The 17,138-nt window shown below is 44.3% G+C and overlaps 1 protein-coding gene across 2 annotated transcripts in view; it reads left to right on the top strand.

Annotated features, from left to right (window-relative positions):
* camkk1a (calcium/calmodulin-dependent protein kinase kinase 1, alpha a) overlaps positions 1–17,137 on the top strand; it is a 54,227-nt gene extending 37,090 nt beyond the window's left edge. The window contains exons 9-17 of one of the 2 annotated variants that reach the window (XM_084941384.1): positions 3,122–3,210; positions 4,696–4,895; positions 5,921–5,974; positions 6,271–6,344; positions 9,380–9,467; positions 10,875–11,003; positions 11,839–11,942; positions 13,547–13,594; positions 13,948–17,137. In XM_084941384.1, coding sequence (XP_084797510.1) covers positions 3,122–3,210; positions 4,696–4,895; positions 5,921–5,974; positions 6,271–6,344; positions 9,380–9,467; positions 10,875–11,003; positions 11,839–11,942; positions 13,547–13,594; positions 13,948–14,020 — 859 coding nt within the window. In that variant the 3' untranslated portion in view covers positions 14,021–17,137. The remainder of the gene's footprint in view (positions 1–3,121; positions 3,211–4,695; positions 4,896–5,920; positions 5,975–6,270; positions 6,345–9,379; positions 9,468–10,874; positions 11,004–11,838; positions 11,943–13,546; positions 13,595–13,947) is intronic. The other variant, XM_084941385.1, reaches the window with a different exon arrangement.
* Position 17,138: the final 1 nt, after the last annotated feature.

Here is a 17,138-nt window from a genome sequence, read left to right as displayed (position 1 = left end):
GGACGGCTGGTATCATCCACATGTACAGGTCCTTCTCAAAACATTAGCATATTGTGATAAAGTGCATTATTTTCTGTAATGTACTGACAAACATTAGACTTTCATATATTTTAGATTCATTACACACACCTGAAGTAGTTCAAGCCTTTCATTGTTTTAATATTGATGGTTTTGGCATACAGCTCCTGAAAACCCAAAATTCATATCTCAAAAAATTAGCATATTTCATCCGACCAATAAAAGTGTTTTTAATACAAAAAAAGTCAACCTTCAATAATTATGTTGAGTTATGCACTCAATGCTTGGTCGGGAATCCTTTTGCAGAGATGACTGCTTCAATGCGGCGTGGCATGGAGGCAATCAGCCTGTGGACTGCTGAGGTGTTATGGAGGCCCAGGATGCTTCGACAGCGGCCTTAAGCTCATCCAGAGTGTTGGGTCTTGCGTCTCTCAACTTTCTCTTCACGATATCCCAGATTCTCTACGGGGTTCAGGTCAGGAGAGCTGGCAGGCCAATTGAGCACAGTAATACCATGGTCAGTAAACCAGGGGTTTTGGCACTGTGAGCAGGTGCCAGGTCGTGCTGAAAAATGAAATCTTCATCTCCATAAAGCTTTTCAGCAGATGGAAGCAGGAAGTGCTCCAAAATCTCCTGATAGCTGCATTGACCCTGCGCTTGATAAAACACAGTGGACCAACACCAGCAGCTGACATGGCACCCAGACCATCGCTGACTGTGGGTACTTGACACTGGACTTCAGGCATTTCCCTCTCCCCAGTCTTCGGCACCTTGATTTCCGAATGACATGCAAAAGTTGCTTTCATCTGAAAACAGTACTTTGGACCACTGAGCAACAGTCCAGTGCTGCTTCTCTGTACCCAGGTCAGGCGCTCCTGCCGCTGTGTCTGGTTCAGCACACGCCTGTACACGGTGGCTCTGGATGTTTCTACTCCAGACTCAGTCCACGGCTTCCGCAGGTCCCCCAAGGTCTGGAATCGGTCCTTCTCCACAATCTTCCTCAGCGTCCGGTCACCTCTTCTCGTTGTGCAGCGTTTTCTGCCACACTTTTTCCTTCCCACAGACGTCCCACTGAGGTGCCTTGATACAGCACTCTGGGAACAGCCTATTCGTTCAGGAATTTCTTTCTGTGTCTTACCCTCTTGCTTGAGGGTGTCAGTGATGGCCTTCTGGACAGCAGTCAGGTCGGCAGTCTTACCCATGATTGCGGTTTTGAGTAATGAACCAGGCTGGGAGTTTTTAAAGGCCTCAGGAATCTTTTGCAGGTGTTTAGAGTTCGTTGATTCAGATGGTTAGGTTAATAGCTCGTTTAGAGAACCTTTTCATGATATGCTAATTTTTTGAGATATGAATTTTGGGTTTTCAGGAGCTGTATGCCAAAACCATCAATATTAAAACAATGAAAGGCTTGAACTACTTCAGTTGTGTGTGTAATGAATCTAAAATATATGAAAGTCTAATGTTTATCAGTACATTACAGAAAATAATGAACTTTATCACAATATGCTCATTTTTGGAGAAGGACCTGTATGCGTAAATAACTTCCTAATTATCCTTTTCATATGAAGCTGTTTTAAAGGATGGATTTGCTCTCTTACTGCCTCTGAGTCGGCTGCTGTTAACGTAGCTGTTACACACTGCACAACATCCCGGTATGTGCCGAGGTTTCAGTTACCAGCTCTTTGGGAATCCCCTAAACTCATTTCAAACTGTGTTCTCTCTGACATCTTTTGGAGGTTGAACTAAAGACATGGGAACGTTTTTACAACATGCTGCTTATAACAAAAGATTGAATGAAATGCTTCGTGCTGGGCGACTGACAGGTTAACAGCTACAAACATTTGATCAGGTAAAACGACTGGACTGAAGATTTGTCACAGAGCAGCCATGTCCAAAGACCTTCACAAAATCTGGAACTGGAATCTGAATTATTGCTTCAAAACCCTAAAAATGAAGACGTTCGCACTGCACTCAGGCCCGTGTGTCGAATCACTGCCCGCTCTGCGTGAGCGTAGGGCAGCTTACAGAGCGTCACGCTGTTATCTTTGCTGTAACAGGCGATAACAAAGCAGCTCGTTTCACCCATGCAGTCACTGCTTTGCTGCTCTGACATGAAGCTGCATTTAAAAGCCTGAACAAATGAACTGTAAGCAGAACAAACACAAAGCGCACGCGTAATGCTTCTGTTAATGTTCATAATTTGGTGCTGCAAACCGTCACCTCCTCATTAACAGCTCTGAGTAACACGTGAAGACTGCTGTGCAGCTTTAGAGACACACAAAGGTTTTTAAAAGCATCCAAAAAGAGAGCACAGACACTCGCACACAAAAGTACAATGACACTTCTAAATGTGTTTTCCTACACACGTCAGTTATTAATGAGCAAAAACGATATTATAATGTATTTGTAAGGAACAAAGTCATTTAAAAGTATTTGTTGACGTCTGTTTCATTCATTAGAGGCAGAAAGATTTAAACGTTTGGTGAAGGCAGAAGATGTTTGATCAAATCTGAGATTATTACACAGAAGAGTCAGCTGTTGGTTTGTTGTTGTCCTTTTAAATAGTTTTTTAAAAATATGGATGATGCTCAAAGATAAAGTTGGTTCTTCACATATGAAGGATTTAAATGGATCCTCTGTGAAGTTATCAACCAGCCCTTTCAGAGATTTGTTCCTTATAAATGTGCAGTTTGAGATGGGATGAAACGAATGTGAATTCAAACTTACAGTGATCATAAATGTTTGTATAGATATCTGTCTGTATGCGGCGTTATCCATCGGTATCAGTGCATGATGGAATACGGAGCGTGACGCAGGAAAATGCTGGAATGGTTGGGATGATGTGGCTCCCAGCACCGTCTGCAGCGTCACAGTGTTGTTGAAATTACAGCGAGGGCTTTGTTCGTGTCCTCGTGTGTAACTTGCTGTCATCCAATCAGACGCTTAGCTGCGTGCTGCTGAGCGTCAGAGCTTAAATCTGGATCCCATCTCAAAGTCACATTTAGAGTCAACAGCACAGCTACCAGTGAAACAACTGTTACACATAATCTGCACATTTGTCTGTCACACTGCCCGTGTTGTGTGTGTCTGCGTGGATTTGCAGCCCAGTGATGGAGGTGCCCACAGACAGTCCTTTATCAGAAGAGCAAGCTCGCTTATACTTCAGAGACGTCATCCTGGGTATCGAATACTGTAAGTACCACACACCCTCACAAAGTGACTAAAAGATTCAAAGCAGTCATTTTAGCGCCGTGTGAGATTGGCGACCTGTCCAGCTCTGCCTGTCGCAGCAGGGAGGGGCCCTCTCCATCTTTGACCCTCTGTCTCCTCCGTCACTCTCCAGCTTCTATTAAACGATACAGCTTTGCCCGTGCCCAGGCCTCGTGTGTTGCAGATGATTAATTTCAGCAGGCGATGATCCTAATCGTTTAGGAGCAGTGCCGTGCCATCCTGAGCTCCATGGTGGTGACAGTGGGACAAAATGGAAAAGTACAGTCACCAGTAAAGCCCAGTCACCCAGTGCTAATGAAGCAGGTTCCTCTGATCACACAGCTGTTTGCTAAGCATTAGGGTTTGTTCCCACTTTAAGGAATGATGGATTTCAAAAATCCAAATTGTTCCAATTACAGATCAGTTCAACCTGCTTCTGCTGATTATTTCCATTTTTTAAACCTTATAATTAAAACCCTGCGTTTGAAAGGAAAAACTCTTCCCGTCACCACGTTCAGCTGACAGTTATAATTACTCGTTAGTGTTCATGTTAGGATGTTGACATTTAATTACATGTAATATTGAAACATTGTTTCAGTACCTAAAATACCTAATGGTTGTTTTTTTGCAAATCCTGAGGTGGAACTTTGGAAACTGATGAAAGAATAATTATAATGAGCTCATTTGTAACACTTTGTTCTGTTGTGTGTCAGTGTCTGTTTCTCTCCTTATGTCTACAATGTAACGTAGCATTTCTTCTACATGTTGTAGATCCCAGTTGTATTTTAGTGTGTTCACGGTTGGCAACAAGTAACAGAAGAAGTCAAACGGAGCGAAATTCATTGGAACCAGCTGCTGTGGTGAAATCGTTCACCAAACAATATTTGTTCAAATGCAATATTTACAATGTGTGCTCATGTTTGTTTGTTTGTTGTTATTTTTTGTTTGCTTTACATTGCATCCACCATGGCAGGCGTTTGCACCGCCATCGAACCAGTGAAAGGTCACTGGTTCGAGTCCTCTTTGAGCTTGAGCCACACAATATAATATTAACCTTTATAATACCATGCTTTGTTAAAGATTGAAATAATTCCCAACAATTTTGGCTTGTTCCCGAATTTGGGAACCTCCCATTTGCTGAGAGTATTTATTTTCCTCCAGTTTGAACAATGTTGGTGACCAATCAGGACGCAGCTCTGCCCTCATAATGACACAATCACCACAGTCTGGGCTTTGTTCTTCCCCATGAAGACGACATTTCACCACCTGCCCTCTGCCCTTAATGACATGTTCTCAAACCTCAGTGTATACGAGTAAAGATGCGACCTGAGGATCCTCAGGCTGCGTTCCGGGTTCTGCGTTTTTCCAGGGATAGTTCCAGTTTAGAAGCTGGAAATATTCCAGAAAACAGAAATAAGCTTCCACGTGTCCAAAGGGGAAACTTTGTGTTTTCTTTTTTTATCCCAGTGCACTACCAGAAGATTGTCCACCGCGACATCAAACCCTCTAACTTGTTACTCGGGGACGATGGCCATGTGAAGATAGCAGACTTTGGAGTCAGCAACCAGTTTGAGGGCAACGACGCTTTGCTGTCCAGCACTGCTGGCACTCCGGCTTTCATGGCACCAGAGACGCTGTCAGATGCGCGAAAGAGCTTCAGTGGAAAAGTGAGTGAACTCGATGAACATGAAGAGAGTTTAAAGTGTAGTGTTTGATGTGAGTTTGGTGACCCAAACTGAAAACGCTGAACCCGAGCCTCCAACTCCAAATGACAGCTGCTGAGCTGCGATCAGTTTCTGGTGTTTAGCCGGCCCAAGAACAAGGAAGTGATCGACACCGGGGTAAAGACAGTGGTCTTGCGTTCAGTTTCCATCGAATGAATCAGAAATGTTTCACGTTGTTATTTTCACAGTTAGACGATGATCAGTTCTGTTTATAGCAGATAAGCTTCCATCTTTTTTTATCGTGATGAGGCTGATGGTCCTGATTGTTGGCGTAGTCCTTATTTCAGTGAAATAAGCCAATTGTTTTTAACGTAACTAGCAGGTGGATGTGAGCGTCCACACGCTGGAGCTGCTGCAGGGAGGGGTTAAGATATCAACATCACCAAATCGTCCCTTTTCTCCCCTCAACCCTCCGTCACAGACTTTGTCAGGTTAAATTCTGCAGTTGTCTGAAAGGACAGACTGGTGGATTCGCTCAGACGCTGTCCACGAACGAGGGGCCGGAGCAGCTGATTACAGACAGAAGCCATCAGGGTGTAAGAGTCACCGGAGTGCCTCCGTCTGCTGTTTGGGGTTTTACAGCTTTTTAAGAGATGCACTTCTAGTTTCTGCCTGATGACTCGGCCTCTGTAAAGATGTGATTTGGCCAAACTGTTTCCAGAGGATGTGGACATCAGCAGACAGGATACTTCATGTCACGTCTGCAGCAGTACATCGTGTGGCTGAGCTATTGCACAGGTTCAGAGGGCTGCTTTAATCATCCCGTATCTATCAGGGAACACAAACAGATCCGAGCCACAGGGAGCGAGGGGTGGGGGGCACACGTGCCGCTGCTATGTCATCACATAAATTCATCTTCAGGGTATCTGACGGTAGCTGCCCCCAAACAATAACCTTAAAACGACTTTTTTCCTCTAAATGTTTCCCATTTATCTGAATATAATGTCACTGCTGGAACTGTCTTACAGGCGCTGGATGTTTGGGCCATGGGGGTTACCCTCTACTGCTTCGTCTTTGGAAAGGTAAATGTGACGTCTGCCCCACAAGTGTTCGTTTAAAAGCACAGAAGAATGTGTCCATTTCACTTTTCTGCTACTAGTTAACAGCACCTAGTGGGTGTTGAGTGGGAGCGCTGTCTGCCACAGTGTTTGTTTGAAACAGCAGCTTTCTCGTGCTGTCGTTAAATGTAATGAATCCAAGCGGCCGATTGCTGCTGTTGTTCGTCTCGGTCGTCTTTTCTGATATTCGCCCGGTGCAGCAGTCATCGTGCATGTGTGTTCTTGTGGTTTTCACCTCCTTTCTTCTGCTCTTCCTGCAGTGTCCCTTCATTGACGAGTACATACTGGCTTTGCATAATAAGATAAGGACCAAGCCTGTAGAATTCCCAGAAACGTAAGTTTCCACTTTATTGAAATGGACAGTCATCATCTTCACTTTAGTTATCCTTCGTCTGCAACGCGGTCACAAAACCGTCTTCTTCTGTTCTTTTTCCCCCAAATAGCTTGGCACGATGAACGCCACCAACATGTGAATCAAAACGAGCTGAAAAAGCAAACGGAGGCTTCAGTAGCTACATGAATACAATCTGCTCCACAGTTGTTTTTCTTTTTGACTAAAAGGTCAAAGAAAAGCTGGCAGGCCTGCTCACTGTGGGGGAATATCATAGAGAGAGAATAAAAGACAGATGTTAGGCAGTGGTGGAGGAGGACACGCTGAGAAGAAGTGAAGAAGGGCGGTGTGAGGAGGTGTGAGGACAGGGCTCAGTGTTGGTGTTCGACTGTGTCTTCCAACAGTCGTGTTCATTAAATCCACACATATCTCTTCTATTCCAACAGAATGTAGCAGATTATTTTTAGCTAAAGCTACTTAGTATCGTGCGTACCTTCCTTTTTTAAATTTGTGTGTGTCATACATGGTGGAGCATGCACGTCACGCACGCCGCGGCCGCGGCCTCCATCGCACTGTTGGCTCTTTTTTAAGCGTCTGTGGCATAAAGACAATAAAATGCAATTAGTGAAAAAGTTTCATAATTTATTCATTGGAACACTTGAGTACATATTTTTGGCTAACTGCTTCTAGCATTAATCCAAGCTGACTATACAGGGAGTGCAGAATTATTAGGCAAGTTGTATTTTTGAGGAATAATGTTATTATTGAACAACAACCATGTTCTCAATGAACCCAAAAAACTCATTAATATCAAAGCTGAATGTTTTTGGAAGTAGTTTTTAGTTTGTTTTTAGTTTTAGCTATTTTAGGGGGATATCTGTGTGTGCAGGTGACTATTACTGTGCAGAATTATTAGGCAACTTAACAAAAAACAAATATATACCCATTTCAATTATTTATTTTTACCAGTGAAACCAATATAACATCTCCACATTCACAAATATACATTTCTGACATTCAAAAACAAAACAAAAACAAATCAGCGACCAATATAGCCACCTTTCTTTGCAAGGACACTCAAAAGCCTGCCATCCATGGATTCTGTCAGTGTTTTGATCTGTTCACCATCAACATTGCGTGCAGCAGCAACCACAGCCTCCCAGACACTGTTCAGAGAGGTGTACTGTTTTCCCTCCTTGTAAATCTCACATTTGATGATGGACCACAGGTTCTCAATGGGGTTCAGATCAGGTGAACAAGGAGGCCATGTCATTAGTTTTTCTTCTTTTATACCCTTTCTTGCCAGCCACGCTGTGGAGTACTTGGACGCGTGTGATGGAGCATTGTCCTGCATGAAAATCATGTTTTTCTTGAAGGATGCAGACTTCTTCCTGTACCACTGTCTTCCAGAAACTGGCAGTAGGACTGGGAGTTGAGCTTGACTCCATCCTCAACCCGAAAAGGCCCCACAAGCTCATCTTTGATGATACCAGCCCAAACCAGTACTCCACCTCCACCTTGCTGGCGTCTGAGTCGGACTGGAGCTCTCTGCCCTTTACCAATCCAGCCACGGGCCCATCCATCTGGCCCATCAAGACTCACTCTCATTTCATCAGTCCATAAAACCTTAGAAAAACCAGTCTTGAGATATTTCTTGGCCCAGTCTTGACGTTTCAGCTTGTGTGTCTTGTTCAGTGGTGGTCGTCTTTCAGCCTTTCTTACCTTGGCCATGTCTCTGAGTATTGCACACCTTGTGCTTTTGGGCACTCCAGTGATGTTGCAGCTCTGAAATATGGCCAAACTGGTGGCAAGTGGCATCTTGGCAGCTGCACGCTTGACTTTTCTCAGTTCATGGGCAGTTATTTTGCGCCTTGGTTTTTCCACACGCTTCTTGCGACCCTGTTGACTATTTTGAATGAAACGCTTGATTGTTCGATGATCACGCTTCAGAAGCTTTGCAATTTTGAGACTGCTGCATCCCTCTGCAAGATATCTCACTATTTTTGACTTTTCTGAGCCTGTCAAGTCCTTCTTTTGACCCATTTTGCCAAAGGAAAGGAAGTTGCCTAATAATTATGCACACCTGATATAGGGTGTTGATGTCATTAGACCACACCCCTTCTCATTACAGAGATGCACATCACCTAATATGCTTAATTGGTAGTTGGCTTTCGAGCCTATACAGCTTGGAGTAAGACAACATGCATGGAGAGGATGATGTGGACAAAATACTCATTTGCCTAATAATTCTGCACTCCCTGTATATTTTAACAGTTTAGCCCTTTTGGCTAGCTAGTGCATTTTACCAGCTGCTGCTTGTGTCAGCTGGTTACTTCTAGCTGCTAATTTATTTTTAACTAAATGTGGTATTTTTGTGTTGTGGCTGACCGAATATGAATATAATTATGTCTGTTTGTCTATATGACATTACTGGCATGCAGTAAGCCTCCCTTTCAATTACAATCACCCCTCAAACAACAGCCAAAGCTGCCTTAAGTAAAAAGTATTCATACAAATACAGACCATTTACCATTTTCATGGCTGCTTATAAATTTCTTTCATTTAATAGAAAAGCCTTTTTTTTTTTTTTTTTTCTAAGAGCGGTTTGGAATATGTGGGAGGAGTTAAGTGACCACTTCTTACAAAGAGCAGAAATGAAGTCTCTGTTACACAAAGGGGCCAAAATATTTCTGCTGGCTTCACTGTGTCCAACATGTGACGACCTGTTGGCAGTCTAATGCCGAGCCTGTGTTTAGAGCTTCATGTGACCAAATCTTCCAGCAGTGAATAAAAGTTTTGATTCGTTTTTGGGGACGTTTTTTTTCCCACAACGAGTCCAAGAAATTAGTAAATTATCTTTTGCATGTTAACAAACACGGCTTGATACAGGAGAGAGCAGAAAAGTCATAGTTTCATGCTGTTCCTGTTGAGTGTGTCTCATGTTAAATGCAATCATAAGATTTCCTCCTCAGGTAAACGTGATGGACACGTGTGGGTCAGAAACCTTTTCCCAAATCGTCATTTTGTTTTTTCTTCAGGCCCAAAATCAGCGAACAGCTGCAGAAGCTGATCTTACAGATGTTGGATAAGAACCCCGACAGCAGGATCAGCATCCCAGAGATCAAGGTACCAAACTGATGGATGATAAGAAAACGAGCTCAGATTACTGTCCTTCAGCTTTAGCACCTTCTTCATACTTCTAAAGCATCGCTGTGATCTTCTCACTGCTGATTAACACATGCGATTGTGACCTCACTGTGTTCCTACAGAGTAGTTCTTAGACAAACTGAGTGTGTATTAGTGCCGTGGATGGTCCACAATCATGGCCCGATCACATTCCCACTCCGCACTGTGTCTCCATCACACAATCTAATCATGAGTCATGTGACTCGTTTTCTCTGTGTTTGTGGAGATGTGGAGGCTCTCGGGCGTCGTGCATGTCCTCGTGCACAAACACACAATGACTCAAAAACCAAAAAAAGCATTTTCATTGTGACCTTGGAACACAGCGTCGGCTCACCTCGTATTTTAAAAAGAAGAGGCTTGAATATTTCCTGTTGATGCAGCTGTTACAGTCGCATGTGTCGTGTGAAATTTGCATTCCCTCGGAAAGTCGGATAAATCTGGGACAACCTGGCATGCGCATCTGCCTGCAGCAGATTTGTCAGCTGTGAGCCTTCAGCAGAGTCAAAGGAGCTCTGAGTGCAAACAAAGCAGGTCATCCTTGGGCTGCTGGAATCCACCAGAGATGTAGTGGGAACACTGGGTGTGACTGAACTGACAATCGGAGACAAACATGCGGGTGAGCTCAGCTGCAGAACGGTGTAGTAAACGAAGTGCCGTCATATATCCAGTCAAAGGCTGATTCAACAGTGTCTAATTAGAAAGGCTGTAATCAGCCTGAAGAAAAGAAGAGGCTTAAATATACAAATACACAGGCGTGACACAGGTATCTGTGAAGCACAGCAGAGGCATCACATGTTCCCATTGGGTCACTAATGTTTGCTAATGTTTGACAGAAAGAGCCGGTTTCAGTCGGCACATTTAATCAGCTTATAATTATATTCAACTTGTACGTTTGTAACTGTCTAAATGTTTGGCACACAGTTAGAGAACTTGGCTTTCTTGCACCTCGAACATGGAAAAAGGGAAATGCAGAGCAAACGACACAAATCCATCCCGCCCTCTCTGCAGCCCACAGAGGGTCTCGTTGCGTGAAGTGGAAAATGTGCAGCAGTGATTGGTCAGTGAATGTCACTTAGGTCACACTGATGCCTTGAATCACCTACGACATCTTACCATGTTGGTTCTTGCAGAGTAACACTTGTAATCAGTACTGAGGACTGTAATCTGAGGACCGCCCAGCCTGAAACAAACCTTCCCTGTAAACGTAGGAAAGCTCGCGTTTGCCATTAAATCATTGCTTGGACACAAGCTCGTAAACTGACTGTATTTACTGCTGTGCGTTTCTGTGAACCTCTGGGTGTCAAGTTATGAAAGTGCCCTATTTCACTGCGGTCCATGCCCTTTCAGATGGACCCGTGGGTGACCCAGGGAGGTGCTGACCCCCTGCCTCTGGAGGAGGACCACTGCTCTGTGGTAGAGGTGACAGAGGAGGACATCCAGAACTCCGTCAAATTTGTTCCCAGCCTCTCTGCAGTGGTAAGAAACACAGTGTCCTCCGTTTATCAAACTGCTGCATGCAGCAGCACTCAGAGTAGCTGCTCTTAACAACCACAGCCTTCTGTCTGTTAACCAAAAATGTGACAAAGCGCAGCCAGACAGAGGGGCGGGGTTTCATCACTGTTCAACCATAAAATATGAATATCTCCATTATGTGTCTCCTTAAATGCACTAATGTTGCATTCATTTGAAAGCAAGCTCGCATAATAAGCTGTGTAATCACTGCAGACCCTCAGACTGGGCTTCTATGAACTGTGTTGGACATTATTAGTCTAACAAAATGAATTGAATTAGGGAAGCTGAGGACGGTATGCTGCACACCAAGACCAGAGTCAACACAGAATAAGTGAGAAGTTTTCCAGTTTAAAAAAAGCTCATTGCAGCAGCAGGTTACATTATATGTATACATTTACAGCAGTAATACAAAGTCCTCTATGAGCGAGCACTCGGTAACAGTGGGAGGGAAAAACTCCCTGTTAACAGGAAGAAGCCTCCAGCAGAGCCAAGAGGCAAGAGGAGACACGCTGGGCAGGAGAGCCAGAGATTAATAACAACGAATGATTAAATGCAGAGCGGCGTATAAACAGAGAGAAGACGAAACACTCAGTGCATCATGGGAAACCCCAGCAGATTAGGCCTGTTGAAGACTGAAGATCACCTGATACGTCGCCACAACATTAGTAACAATATTAGAGGAACATTGTAACCACTTGTCTGCTCCACATGTTGAGAACAGTGTATCCCGCTGCATGTCTGTAACACCCTGCGCCCCCTCTCATGTAACTCGTGTTCGTCCCGTGTTTGTCTGTTTCAGATCTTGGTAAAGGCCATGCTGAGAAAGCGCTCCTTCAGTAACCCTTTTGAGTGCCCAAGCCGGCGGGAGGAGAGGTCCATGTCTGCACCTGGTAGTCTGCTCATGTAAGAGTTCAGCTTCCTGATTGTCTGCAGCTCAGTACTTGCTTATCTTGTCTTTGAAGACAAACTTTTTGCTTGAGATTCTAACGTAGATCTTTTCTCCACACCTGTCTCCTTTTTCTTCCCTATCAGGTTAAATAGCACTCATTTTTTGCAGCAGCAGCTGCTGCTTCCTTGTGTTGCCATAGCATCATAATTCACTCTTTCATTGTATGCAGTGGAGCTTACAGCTTGTATAAGTGTTTCTTTGTGTGTTGCTTTTAGCTCTCAAGACTAGAAGGACTCGGCGTGACGCAGAATCAGCTAGTGCCTCAGGCTGAGCTTGATTTGTCAGTAACGTGGATTCAAAGTATCACAGGTGTCAGTGGCCAATCGGCTCGTCCCGTCCCCGCTGTGCATTTTCAACTTGTATAGCCGAAAACAAACAGGCGCACGTACAGCTGTTAGCAGGTGTGTCGTGGGACCCGTGGGACTGTCTTCTGATGATGAACATGCTGCTGCTCGTGGACCGTTACAGGCTCGGCTGTCAGAGCCGCTCTCTGAGGTGAAGGTGTTTTCACAGCATATGGATGTTTGAATAATACTGCCCCCTGCTGCACAGTGGAAATCCAACTATATGGCTATCATAGAGTAATGAATACAATTCTGAGTGAGTACAATATGTTTATGTAAAGATGTCAGATATTATTAATATAAACATATGGACACATAACCAAAAACCACTGGAAAGCTCTGAGAGCCTTGATTTCCTCCGTGTCAAAGTCCAAGTGGAGCAGAGCTGGTGGGATATTTTTCTCCTTTTGATGAGGGGAAGCAAATGAATGCTAATGGCTAATGTGACTGACAGATGCTACCAGTGCCAGACGCTTTTTTTCACCAAGATTTGTGGGGGAAGATGACGTAGCCGCTATTATATGTTGTCCTATTTTGATGAAACATCACAGGTGGCAGCTTCTTGTGTCCATGGTGACTGTATCCAGGGAAGCTCTGCTGACTCAGCAAAGATTTGAGTTTCTCGCTAAGCTACAGTTTCTCAGGCTGGAATTTAACTAGAAAATTTCCGGCCTGCATGTTTGAAATTGAATGCACCATTAACACCAGTGTTCCCATGCAGCCCACCAAAGTATATATGGAGACAAATTTTCCCCTTTCTTTCATCCAGAAAAAAAAGAAGTTCATCAACAGCCAGTTTGAGTGGAAAGTCCCGTCGCTTTATTTTGAAAGTTCTGCTGCAGCTAAACCCAGCCTTTTGTGGCTCGTGCTCGTCTTTCAGGGTCATTGTTTTGACAGTTGTCAGTATCATTGAGCTGCTGCTGCTGCGCTGAACTGCAGCTGCAGACAAAAGTCCTTTTGCTCTGGTTATCGGCGCATCCTGAGTCAGAAGAGTGTGGTTTTCAGATTCAGCCACAGGGAGGCCTTTAAAAATGTGTTATTTACTTTGCAATGCTACGATACAAATGAAACTCTGAAGTGTGTGATCATTTTTGAAAGATGCTAAAAGTGCAGCTGGACCCTACGTGGTGGGGAGGCGGGTTTCCTCCCACGGGCCTGCGTTCCTTTGTCCTCTCATATGTGACTTGTCCATCTTCTCTCCCACTTTGCTGCAGGGACTCGTGGCCCTTCCGGCCCTCTTTTAAACTTCAGCCCTCACTCAGGTAACACTTTGTGCGAAGCAGTCCGGCCTCTGTCTGTCCCACATCCTCCAGCCGCTGCTCCCATCATCATTTTCGATCCCTAAACTCGTGCTTGTCCACATCACGAGATGTGATGGCAGAGCAGCCTTTCCCTGCTGCCGTGTCCCTGCTGCTGTCATTTAAAAGCCATCCTACGTCCATAAAGCCTTCTGTGTGTTTTTGATATTCATCATGCATTAACACCATCCAGACCTTCTCTAATTAGCAGGCTTGGTAGTGTCAGCATTTAGATAATTCCCTCTCTGCTGCTGTCCAACCTCGAGTGATCATTAGAGCTGTGACCCGTCTTTGTGGTTTTTCTTGTCTTTTTTTAGAAAGGCCAGCACGGGCGATGGACCCAGAGAAGGAGAGCTGGAGGACCTGCATGAAGATGAGCCCTCCTCTTGAGTCCCAGTGACCCTCCTGCGTGCGCTGCGTCCTCTTTATATCCACTTACGCCTTCATTCACACCTTTTCCTCAAAGTGGTCCCACAGTGCAAACGTATCATTCTGCACCTGAAACACAAAAACTCGAGTTTTGTTGTTTTGTTTTTTGGGGAGAAGTTTGTCATGTGACGTACACGCTTGCTTCTGCGCTGTGGAGCCGTCTTTCTCGCCTCAGCCGATGCGAGGAACACGAGCACGTCTGTGGATCATCACCGGTTTATTTTACTGGCCTTAAACTGTATTATAGGCAAAGACAGACGAGTTTTTCCCATTATGCATGGCGAATATTTAGACCGCATCTTCAGCCTGTCTGCAGCCACCTGACAGGAGGAAACAGACTTCAGCATGTAAAGGACACTGTACTGTCTCCTAAGTGAACTACATCAGTCACTGTAATATTGTACATACGTGTCTTGTGGTATCTGCTGTGTTATTGTGAAGACCCTTTAAGCATATCTGTGCCAACCTTTATTCTGAAGCAGGTCCTTCCTGTGCTGCCTTCAGACACCTGCCTGGCAGTGATCGCAGGGGTGACTGCGAGCTGTGTGCTAGTCTGTGTCCTTCACGCTGCTTCTCCTAATGCGTCACCTGTGTCAGTCTGGTGGTTCTTGTTTCTTTGATGCTCTGTTGGATTGGATGTGTTTGTGATCGGATGGGAAAAAGTTTTTGGATGGTGAGAACGAACATAGTGGAAAAAAAGATGTTATTCTGTATATAAGCACTGTTCCAATTTATGTTATTTATAATATTAATATATTGTAAAGTTCTTGGATGCAGAGCTGATTTTAAAGCATAAATAATCTGCATACAAATGAATCAGTGAGTGCTTTGTAGAAGAAATCGAATCACGTTGTTCGTTATTATATTAAGGAGAAGCGTCTGTACCCAAATCATTTTAATGTGAAATGATGCATGCACCTTTACTCTCAGGAAAACTGACCTGCTCTCTTTTTAAACAGTCTGTCACCTGTGTTGAAGCGCGTTCACAGAAGAGGAAAATAAGGAAACTGTGCTTCAGTGACAATCATCAAGTATCAGATACATTTAGTGATCGTTTCCCCTTCAGCTCTGTCTAGTGGACCATGCAGAACTGTCATTGTGACGTCAGGCTGCTCCCATATAAAGCCATGAAACTCTGAGAAGGAGCAGAAAATTCATCCAGAAGAGCTTCAGGCTGACTTTGGACAAAGAGCAGCAGACGTAGGAGGAGGTGGTGGAGCAGGGCTGGTGTTTGTCCATCCGAAGCTGATGGTGTCATGTTTTCATTTTGTTGTTGAAGTTTTGGTGAGCTTTAAGAAAAGGGCCGTGTGTTTGTGTTGGCACAACGTGTCAGTGCAGCAGCAAACTTTTCATTATAATAAATGGGAACAAATGTAAGATACATGCACGCGCTGGCCACCGCAACGTCACTGTTTCTTGTAAACGTTGACATCTGCAAGTGAAGAGGAAGTGAAAAATATAAAGCACGGCTGTCCGTGAACACAGAATTGTGTTCTCGTGATTTGCCATTTGATAACCTGTTCCAACAGTAGATGCTGACGATGGCCAGCGAATCACCTGTGCACATGTGAACCCTCTACAAATGTGGGCGTGGTGGATAAAAGAAAGAGAGGCGTGTCCATTTAAAGGTTCTTGGTTTAAAAACGGGACGTGTCCTGGTGTGTTACCCCTGTGGGAGGAGAGCTGGGTGAGCGCTCGGGGCAGCGTCGTCCTCTGGCTGGTTGATGCAGTTCGTTTCCTCCAGTGAAGGGCGCTAGCTTAGGCACGAGGCGTGCAAACGGGATTTCACGCCGTGTTGTTGAGCCGGTGTGTTTAATGTCCGCAGGGACATGACGTCATAACTGCTGTGACGTCAGTCATAAACTTTATCGTCCATCCTGACGTTTTGATGTTCAGCTCTAAATGAACGCGGCGCCGACGTGCGCTGCACACCTTTAATGAAGGCAACCCAAAAATGTCACATGACGTCTTCTGTTTGACGTCACCTATCGCGTTTTTATTCTGGGTGTCGTTGTGCTGGACGTTTGTGGGTCAAAGGTACTTAAATGTTGTCTTTACAGCTCTTGACCTTTAACCTGTGTTTTTGTTTATGACTCTGTTTATGTTCAAATTCTTGCACTTTTCCACTTAAATATGTATAACGTCATTATTGTGAGTACTTTTAACACTACTTCAGCCATTAAACACTACAGTTTGTGTGTGTCCACCTGTGAAACACCGTGTGTGCTTGATGCGTTTCTCACTGCTGAAAATCCACATTTGAAGAGAACTGTGCTTGTTGTCTAATCTTACTGCTGACAACATGCAAAATAGTGAAATACTGTAAAACTGTACGGAGGAGGCAGGTGTGCGCTCAGGACATTCTCACTGATCACTAAATATCACTGTATCAACAATATTTAAACCGTGGGATTGTCCTCTGTGGCCATTTATACGACCTTTCACAGTGGAAATCCTGAACTCCAGCATAGATTAATCCCAATTCCTTAATCCCATAATATGTCAGTTTGTTCATACGGGTCTATTTCTCCACCAGAGGTTTCCTTCCTTTTAGATGTTTTTCATCATTCAAAAGCCTTGAATGATTTAAATGGCCATAAATCAAAGATCACCTGTGCGTGACCTTTGAAACCCTGCATAATTAGAGTATGTCGGTTTAAGCCAGGCGACCCTCCCGTGGATTGATCAGACCTGCTGCTGTTGCTGCAGTGACACAGAAGAAAAGTCAGTGGGTGTGGCAGCACAGGAAGTGAGTGGCATGACTCGTTTTATTGTGATTTCAGGTCATATTTAGATCCAAAGGACGGAGATTATGGTGGAGTCTGTACATAATATGAAATCGGGGACTATGTGACTCTCCTGGTCTGTGCGCATGCGCGTGTGCCTGTCTCAAAGGCATCCGCCGTCTCGTGTCGTCTCGTGCATTTCTCTGACTGTACTCACCAAAACGGAAGCATGGCACATCCATATGGAACGTAGTTACAATGTAAATATGTACCGATATATATAAATGCGCTATTTTTTGCATGCTTTTTGTACACATACCCAAAGAAATAAAGAAAATCTGAATCATTTCAAC

The sequence above is a fragment of the Perissodus microlepis genome, chromosome 10, assembly GCF_051167445.1.
Source record: "Perissodus microlepis isolate ML-2025 ecotype Zambia chromosome 10, ASM5116744v1, whole genome shotgun sequence".
In the NCBI taxonomy this organism is placed as follows: domain Eukaryota; kingdom Metazoa; phylum Chordata; class Actinopteri; order Cichliformes; family Cichlidae; genus Perissodus; species Perissodus microlepis.
Note: the sequence above shows the minus strand (reverse complement) of the source record. Positions and strands in the feature narration are given on the sequence as shown.